This window comes from Xiphophorus maculatus, chromosome 1 (genome assembly GCF_002775205.1).
Source record: "Xiphophorus maculatus strain JP 163 A chromosome 1, X_maculatus-5.0-male, whole genome shotgun sequence".
NCBI lineage: Eukaryota > Metazoa > Chordata > Actinopteri > Cyprinodontiformes > Poeciliidae > Xiphophorus > Xiphophorus maculatus.
In genome coordinates, this window is record NC_036443.1 from 29,264,130 (window position 1) to 29,273,896 (window position 9,767).

General features: G+C 39.1%; 1 protein-coding gene across 4 annotated transcripts; it reads right to left on the reverse strand.

The window, feature by feature from the left end:
* Nucleotides 1-1,253: 1,253 nt before the first annotated feature.
* ccm2l (CCM2 like scaffolding protein) lies at nt 1,254-8,911 on the reverse strand. 4 transcript variants are annotated; one of them, XM_014469824.2, is made up of 11 exons: nt 8,696-8,911; nt 7,466-7,633; nt 7,301-7,384; nt 6,268-6,451; nt 5,176-5,759; nt 4,931-5,060; nt 3,726-3,789; nt 3,448-3,604; nt 2,676-2,814; nt 2,436-2,583; nt 1,254-1,521 (listed from the first exon to the last, which is right to left on the reverse strand). In XM_014469824.2, exons 1-11 carry the CDS (start codon nt 8,723-8,725, stop codon nt 1,386-1,388), a joined length of 1,824 nt encoding a protein of 607 aa, XP_014325310.1. In that variant the 5' UTR covers nt 8,726-8,911; the 3' UTR covers nt 1,254-1,385. The 4 variants fall into 4 exon arrangements, with proteins under 4 accessions (XP_014325310.1, XP_023198992.1, XP_023198949.1 ...); XM_023343224.1 differs by having other exon boundaries at nt 1,254-1,518; nt 3,448-3,631; XM_023343181.1 differs by having other exon boundaries at nt 3,448-3,631.
* Nucleotides 8,912-9,767: the final 856 nt, after the last annotated feature.

Consider the following 9,767-nt stretch of genomic DNA (forward strand, 5'->3'; position numbering starts at 1 on the left):
AGGTATTAGTTATGTCACGTAGGTAATTGTAGTCTTATCAATGTACAGTGTCACAGCAACACAGTTTTACTCAATAAAACGGAACAGCCTTGTGCTGTATTCTGCGTTTTTAAAAATGCCCCTCACAAGATGGTGCCGACGTTGACGTAAGGTAGTACGTCCCGGGCCTAATCCTCGGTGCCGGCGATTAGCCAACGTCCATAACACTAAACTGTGCTGTGCCTTCTTATAAAAGTGATGCATTACAACGACTGTTGAACCCCGTACGTGAAAAAACACAGACAAAAGTCGAAACTTATTTTAGAACAGGCGGACTTCCTGGTTTTTGAGCGAGTTCATGCTGTGTCGTCACATTATCTGATTTAATTTTAACCAATAAGAATGGGTGTCACATGGCATCCAACCAATGTGATTAAACCCTGCCATTCAAACGGTTAGTCATTATAAAGAGAACAACCTAGCTTCCTGCTGCTTTTGCTCAAGATTTTTCTATGGGAGAAACTAGTTTTTCTCCTTTTTTCTCATCCCAGCACTTTAGACTTTGTTTGTAAAGATGGCTAGTGAAAATCTGTAGCTTATTGACTTCGTTGGACAAATTGTTTTGTCTCTTTTGCATCCCCAGAGTTTCAACCAAACATAGAGGAATACTGTTGTTTTTATGTTAATCTGGAACAAATTTTCAGTAAAATGTAAAAATTGTGAAACACTAAATGTCTTTAACAAAATCTTTAGAGTAAAGCCAGACAAAACTCACTAAAACTAAACATTGAAGAAATGACGAATATGTTAATTTTGTAGTGTCCTTTAAACTGCCTCCAGTTAATTAACTCTTATGTATTCAAACATTCCACAACTTAAATACAGAAATTTGTTTATACACAGATTTTAGATTGCAAAAGGCAGACATAAAAATTTTCACTATTTTGCTGCCAAGAGAACTTTCAGGCCATTTCTGTTCCTTTTAATACTGATTGTTGAATAAAACACAATGATGAGATCTAGTTTTTATTAAGTCAGATCTTCATTAGGAGTCAGGTAGAGGAAGGGAATTAAAAAGCTAAGTAGAATATGGAATATTTAGCATTGCTATCCAAAACTGTACTGTATTTTGTCTTGATTTTACTGTAGTTCTTCCTGAATTCATTTAGTTTACCATTTTGTGTCTCAAAACGATTTCTAGTTTATCATGAAGCACTTCTACTACAAAATAATTTACATATCCCCTCCACATCTAAACACAGAATTGTTTTAACTTAGAATCAAAATTAGCTTTATTTATCAAGTTTGTGCAGAAACAAAAATTTGACTTTGGTTCCTTTTTACTGTGAATGAAAACACAGAACTGTTGGGAAATCTCTCTCTTAAGTCTTTCTTCTCTGCCTTCATCAGAGGTAGTAGTCTTCCTCCTCGATGTCTCCGTGCGTGTCCTGGAAGCCCAGGGCCTGGATGTCGTGGGTGATGTCAGTGATGCGTCGGTTAAATTCCTGAGACCCTGTTGCTAGAGAGCCGTTGTCGTACCTACTGAGAGACGAATAGCTGTTATCTCGCTGACAGGTTTTTGTATAGATAGAAGATCTAAATCAAACAAAATCCGGTTCTAAACTAACAAAAACAGGTGCATCCAGTAAATAAGAATATCATCAAAATGTTTATCTATATCACTTGTAAAATTAAAACAATTAAAATATAAACAAAGTGAAGGAAATCTATGTTTGGCAGGGAAAAAATTTTCACATATCCATCTGCTCTGCTCAACCCATAAAAATCTGGCACAGTTTAAAAGGAAATAAACATGCTTTTCAAGAACCAAACAAAGAAATAATTAACCAAACACACATCTTCTTAGTGAGATGTCAGCGTATGAAAAAAATCCATGCATGTACTGTACTGTGTTCGCGGTCCATATTTAGTTTGGGATTTCAGTCCACGCCTTGTGAATCCACACTGACCTCTAGTGGCCTTCGGTTCACAATTTTTTCAAGGCCTCGATTCTCACTGTTCCTTATGTACACATTTACCAAAAAACTGCCACATTTTCTCCATTTTTATATATTTAGTATATTTAAAATGTGTTCTTAAAGGCCATAGCAGAATTTAAGTCAAATGTCACATTTTTTCTTTCCGCTCAATTTTCTATTATAGTAAGTTTGAATGCAGCTCTGTTTTAGCAATGTTTTGTAGAAGCTTATAATTCTGACTAACTGTCAAGACAACAGTCTTCTCTAAGATAGTTTAGGTCGGTTTCAGTATTAAAAATGTTTTTTCGTCTCATCTAATATAATTTTTGTTATAGAGAAACTAGAATTTGTGTTTTCATTTGTTATAATCATTAAACTAAACAGAAATAGGCTCTTAAAATAGATCACTTTTTGTGTGATGAATCAATCATGAACTGAATTATTGAAAATAAACTTTTCACGTCCATTTCCACAAACCCTCTCATGGCCGTGGCTGAGGTGTTGCTCATGCTGCGTTTAATACGTCCAAAGCTGTCGGTTAAAATCCCGCCTTCTCGGATCCCGATGCTTTCCAGGAACTCCTCGAACACGCCGACGTCTTTGTCTGGGATAAACGGCCGCATGCCTGAAAAAAACAAAGGATGAACATGTTAATGAGCCCAAATGAAACAAACCAGGATTCCAAGAGAAGAACATAACTCCGTCTCGGTCTCTCACCCAGCAGCAGGAATTTGCGCTTGTCTCCGTACAGCTGCAGCAGTTCAGAGCAGAAGTGGTCGATGTTTGAACCCAGCCTGTATTCTCTCAGCAGGACTGCAAACTGCTGCAGCTCCAGAGGATTCAGCTTGTTCCTCAGCTGCACATAAATACACACACACACACACACGCATTTATTTACTATATATGCTGGGGATTCAGTTTCCTTCCCTGGTGTCTGTTTTTACTTATTTCAAAATGTATTGGAGCCAAACCTGTTCTGCCTAGCTTTATCAATCAATCAATCAAATTTTGTTTGTATAGCACATTTTAGCAGCAAGGCATTTCAAAGTGCTTTACATCATATCAAACACAGAAACACAATGCAACATAGAATCAACAATCAAAACATGACATTAAGTCAGGGTCCATCAATAAATTTGTAATTGATTACGTTTCAAATACAATCCTAAACAGGTGGGTTTTAAGTCGAGTTTGCATCCATAAAAGGTTTACCTGTTACACTCCTACTGGAGTGTAACAGCCATATGGAACAAAATACCTGTTGCTATTTTTATTCGCCCTCATGCTCACAATCACACAGTTTTAAACGATGTAGATGCATTTTAATGGGCTTCTGGCACAAGGCTCCGTACACCTCTTTCACAGAATTTCGAGCTGGGACTCCGCCGTCCGTCACGGATTTTTTTGTGCAATTCTATGGTACCTGTTAGTGTCTAGAATTTACAAGTATGTTCTGCTTGTGAAGATTGCGATTGTTGTAAACACTCACCGTAATCATGTACTCCTGCATCAGCAGCAGGGCGGGGTTGCTGTCTGCTCCATCACTGGTTGATGCCAGGCTGCGATGGGAGTCCTGCAGCGAGATAGACGAGCTCTCGCTGTACGTCTCACTATAGTAGAGCTCAAAAGCCTCCTGGGAGCCGTCGCTTGCAGAGACAGAAGGACACTGGCTTCTTAGAGGATTGCAGCAATATTATAAAAGAACCGCATCACATATAAACATACAGAAAGCAGAAGTAGTTATTGTTCTACAGCCATGTTACTTACAAAGAGCTGCAGCAGCTAAACTCTGGATCATAACTGTAGGACATGTCAGTCAGGCAGCTGTCACCTGTACAGATACAGTAAAGTCTTAATGTTTCAAGTTTTACTTTTTATTCTTTACTCTTTGAAGTCGGTTAAAAATTGTGTTAGGATGACTTTATTTTATTGGGTTATTTACGAGATTTTTTTGTAGGCTTATCATTATTTACATTTATTTTGTTCTGCTTTTTGTTGATCTGAACATTCAAAGACACAGCAAGACAATTGCAAAGTCAGCCTTCTATCACCTCAAGAGAATTTCCAGGAAAAAGCTACTAGTGTTCCAACAAGACATATGGATCTTGTTTAAAAAAGTGCATTTAACAGTGTATCATTGTGCCACTAATTATTGTTCAGTCGGAGATACACTAGGCTACGGTGGACAAAGAAATCCTCTGATCTAGCATTTGGTCCCACATCTTCTTGAGGGAAGATTGTTTTCACACCTGCTAGTCAGTAGGTTTGATTGGGGACCAAAATTGCAACATTTATCCCATTTTCAGCTGGTGTGGTTCTCTTTCACACTGCACTGAGTCAAATGATCCAAATCCTTTGAAAAACCTATTTTCCCCTCACCTCTAGGGGCGCTGCACCAAGAATCACTGAAGGAAACAATGTGAAAAGCTCTGAAGAAGACACTGAGGTAAACTTCTTAAACAAAAATGGAGTTGAGTCAGATTTTAGCGGCTGGAGGATTTCACTTTTCCTCATTTCTCCTGTTAGCGCTAGACTGACGCAGGTTTATTTACCCAGAATGCCATGAGTTTTAGTCCGTTTCCTGATTGTCGCTTGTGGAGCGGTCTCTGATCCACTTGGCATGCGAACCGCACCAGTTTTCTTCAACCAAATAGAAACCGAGGTTTGTAGGCGGACCAGAGTTCGTTCTTTTGGTCCACATCACATCAATTACACATTCACACCTTCACAAACGAACCGGATTTCTAGGAAAATGAACTGGATTTGAATTAAAGCCGATTAAACAGGAATGGTGTAAACGAACCCTAAGTGGGGGCCTTCCAAAATGTCTTACGTAAGCAGTGGAAAGTACATCTCAAATGTGATTTTTGTCACTCATTTCAGAAAGTGAAAAGCATAACTTACATATAGATTTACTACACATAGAGTGAAATATTTCAAGCCTTAATTTCTTTTCACTTTGCGACACTCACTCCTTTGGAGCCAGTATCGATCTGGCATGGTGTGGTGAAATCCGGCCCTGTCGACACATTCAATAGTCTGATGGCCGTAAATGATCTGGAACATCTGGCAAATGAGGGAGCAATACTCCTCTGCAGCATCCTGCACAGAAACACCAAGGTTACTGTTTCAGGTGATTAGTTTATACATAAATCTGTGTTTATGTGGACTAATTAGCATAATCAGGGTCGCTCTGCCTTCCAGGGAAGACCCTCACCCTGTTCTCCACCGCCAGGATGACCAGGTTGCAGTAGGCGTCAGGACAGGGTGTGGGTTCCAGCGGGTTGTAGTTCCGTCTCTCCCAGCTGCCATAGCTTTTCCCTCTTTCCCAGCTTCCAGTGCAGGTCTGCCGCCGCTCCAAGCTCCCTCCACCACCTCCATGCCTCTTCTCCCAGCTACCCGCTCCTCCACCACCTCCAAGCCTCCTCTCCCAGCTCCCTCCTCCACCTCCCACCCCCCAGTTCCCACTCATTGGTCTCGCTCTGCGGTTCTCCCAGCTCCCACCGGTTTTTCTGGTTTGCTGCCTCCTCTCCCAGCTGCCGCCGACTCTCCTTCTCTCTAAGCTTCCTCCCCCTGCCTTCTCGCCACCTCCTCTCTCCACATTTTGGTTTTTGTCATGGTTACTTCTGGAGAGCGATGGCCTCCAGTCAACTCCACAGATGGTGTGTCTGCGCTCCATCGTGCCCCCTGCTGGTCGCGACTCAGCGTTGCAGCTCATGGTTTGTCGCCGCCCGTCGATGCCTTGTGTTTTCCTCCTGTCCAGGCTGTCATCGTCAGCAACCACAGAATCCACATTTAGACCTGCAGGATGTGCATTTTGAAACAAAATCCACCTTTGTTACAATATCACGACAGCAGTATAGAGTATATAGTATATATAGTGTAGATGGAAAAAATAAATTCTGCAGAAATTTTCTAATTTTTGCATTTTTCAACTTTTGTATCAGAAATGTCCAAGTTTTTCTGGAAAATTTCTTAGTGTTCTCTAGCAAATTTTTGACTTGTCAAATTTTCAACATTTTCCTGTTTTTCCTAAAAAAAAAAAAAAAAAATCGGAGTTTTTTTCCTCGCAAATTTTCGACTTTTCAAGCTTCAAAATTTCCAGGTTTTTCTAGAAACTTTCTGAGATTAGTCTCAAAGTTTTTTCAGGGAAATGTGCTGCTTTTTTTTGTATAGCCCTAATACGCTGTCGTACAATACTCTCTAATATCTGACAATATCAGTCCGTGTTAAAATCCAAGTATTCATTGAAGGCCTCTGATGGTTTTGGCGGCTCTCCATACTGTGGCATCAGTCACATTTGCCTCACCTGTCTTGAGGACCAGCAGGTGCAGCGCGTCGTCTCGCAGGTAGGAGGCAGCAGCGATTTCATGTGTGGGAATCCTCATGAGCAGCTTCTCGTTGTTTCTCCATGTCAGCAGCAGACAGCGAGCAGACAGACTCAGTATGCAGTCCTGATCGATGCTCGTTTTCAGCGGCAGCACCTTCAGCTGCTACTGACGAACACAGAGTTGAACGTTAGGCTCTGTTATCGTTCAAATAGCAACATTATGTGAGAAATCAGCCAGAACTTAGTTTTGATAAGGAAAACATCTCAATGTTTCATCTAAAAATGTCTCAGTTGGACAGACATCCAGAATGCTAAAGTCAGCATCCACTGTCCACATCCCTACAGTGTTTTTTCAAGGAAGTTGAAAGGTCATGGTTGGATTAGCTTTGCTGATTGCTGGGAAACCAATACAGCAAAGTTGTGAATTTTAAATGCTAGATTGATTTAACGATGATGAAAACTGGAAAATATTCTGCTGCAGCAGCAAATAAAGTTTACAATCTAATATTCCTTTATTGGAAGCAAAACTAAATCAATGTCAGAGTGTTGGCATGATCAGCTCAAAGCGAAGAACAAATTCTGAACTTTGTGCATAATTTCTCTATCCACATAAATCACTTTACCATTCAGAAATGAATACACATGTAACCTGCAGCCCTTCCTGTGTCTGATTTAAATATTTTCTCCTCCACAGCAAGGCTGAAACTGATGGTGGAGGTGCAGAAATCTTCTATATATAGAAAGAGACTGAAATTCAAAGTATTGTGGGAAAAAAACCATCTCAGTGTCTCAGAGTCAGTCTCATCTGACCTTAATCTGTAGTAAAGCATCCTTCAAACTATGGAATATGAACAGACCTGCTTTGTTCTTATATCACTGAACTATGCTGGAAAGTTGTAGGAGTTTCTGCAGTTGATCATTAACTGGTGACTAAAGCTTAAGTTAATAATAATAATAATAATAATAAAAAACATTTAGATTAATGAGTTATAGATCAGTAAAAACTACCAACCCTGGCTGTGTCCAGCAGCTGCAGAAGTTCATCTCTGCTTGATGGATTTAATGAAACTGACACCCAGGTCAGGTGACCAAGGAACTAAGAGAAGAGATCAAACATTAAAGAGTTGGCAAGCGTCTTTTTTTAACCGTTTCAGTTCTGTTCTTCATCGTTTCTTACCTTCACTTCCTTTTCCACATAATCAAAGATGAGCCGCTCAGGGTGGATGAGGTAATCCGGTGGGTAGAGGGGGACGGTGTGGAGAGGCCGGCGGTAAACGCTGCCTCGGTCTACGGCCCTGCGACCAGATCTGGACCAGACCAGACGCTTAATGGGTGAAACGAAAGTCTGGGAAGAAAAACAGACAAATTCTCCGACGTTCTGGCATTACATATGGTGCAATTTTCTGTCAATTGTCCCCATATTCTTGATTGTACTATATCACTGAACAATAAAAGTGTAATTGTACTGTACTGAATTATTAATTTGACTTTATGATTTGAATTAAATTGGGCCCAAATGGAACTGTACCAGGATATAAATCCTGTTTATCTCCTAAATTTACATGACATTTGTTGTGATTTGACACTATTTAAACAATCTAAACTGAATTAAATTGTACTTTATTAAATAAGGATATTTACAATTATATCCAGGGAATACAAAAGACCCAAATGTCTACATTTGCATACCAATTCAATAAATTAGAATATTATTGAAAAGTTCATTTATTTCAGGTACTTTATCATAAAGTGAAACATGGTTTATAGATTAATTACAGACTGGTGTTTTCCAGCCTTTATTGCTGTTAATTTTGATGATTTTCCACTTATAGGCAATGAAAACTTGACATTTAAAAACAGAATATTACATCAGATCAGTAAGAGAAACATTCTTTATTATAGAAATGTAGCCTTTAAAGAAAGATAAAGATTATTTTCAGAAGGTACTTTTAATCTGAGCCTCATCAGAAAACATATTCTAGTTTACTGAATATAACTGTAGTGGAAACATTTTTATCATTATGAACTGTCTTTTAAAAAGTTTTTTGATGGCAAAGAGACTAAATGTAACCAATCTATTCTGTGCATGTCAAAAACTCTGAACACCATAATTTAGTAAGAAAAAGACAGAAAGTTCATACTGGCAAATATTAGTTCATAGAGAATACTAGTGAAAAAATGGCTGCTAATATAAAAAGACGTGAATCAGTCCAAGAAGTCTTGGAGTTAATCCTGGTAAATCAAACTTGTTTCTGTTGCTTTCAGGTTACTTTCTGTTATTTTGGGCATTTTTAAGCAAAATCAACAAGTTTTCAACAAAACAAAATGGCTCCATTAGGATAGAGTAGCCTCAAGTATTCTGATCTTAATAGCATAAACACATTGGAAATAAAATAAGTTTATGTACCTTCTTTGGTTTCTTTGGTTCGTAGTCCATTCTCTGTTCTGGGTCAGAAAGTTCGGATCCTTCTCACTGTTTCCACTCAGATGTTGTGGCCCCTGTCTCTCATTTGTTCTACCTTTTTCTGCCTCTTTGTTCCTATAAGTCTGAATTCATTTATCGCAAGTGTGTCATATTTGCCCTTTTCTGCTTCTACACTGATTGTCTACTCTGCTGAGACCTCTCAACACACACATAAACACTGTGGGCATGAGGAGAGAGCAGGAAGCGAAGGAAGTCCACTTCCTGTCCGAGAGGAAACTCCACCAACGACTGATAACATCCATTCTCTCGTCTCTGATAAAACACACAAATTATACAGCTCAAAATTCCCTTTTTAACATTTTATGTGTGCAGAGACAAGTGTCATATCCAATTCTCCATACAACCATACAACTTAAAGTGATTTTCAAAGGCCTGTCTCTTTATGGGATTGTAGTTACAAAAAGACTTTGCTTTTCATCCCAGGTTTGACATTAAGTCATTACAACAAACAGATTAATAAATTCAGTGAATGTTGAACACTCCAGGCCACACTGTAATCAAACCAGCCTTTCCAAAACACTCTGTTTTTGCTTACTTACTCTGAAGGAGATCTAGAGATCAGCATTTTTACTGTTTATGAAAATAGACGTGCAACATGTATACGTATACTGTGCATTACATTGATACTTGGAAGAAATCTACTTGACATTAAGTATCAAGTAGATTAAAAATAGGATGCACTGAGAAGTTGGCTCCTATTTTCTTAATTTTAGGAGATTGGTAATTGACTTGTAAAAAACTTTGGTAGATCATGAATACATTTCTCTCAGGTTTATTTCTATAATGTCGTTATGGATGTAGATTCTCAAAATGTAGCTTTTTTTTTGGGCATTTAAAAAAGTACATCTGTGAGAAGGGCTGGAGGACGGTGCAGGTGAAAAGGTCCTGGGTTTAAATCCTGACTTAAGGTCTTCCTGCATGCAGCTTGCATGTTCTCCCTGTGCATTCGTGGGTTCTCTCCGGGTACTCCAGCTTCCTTCCACAATCACAACTG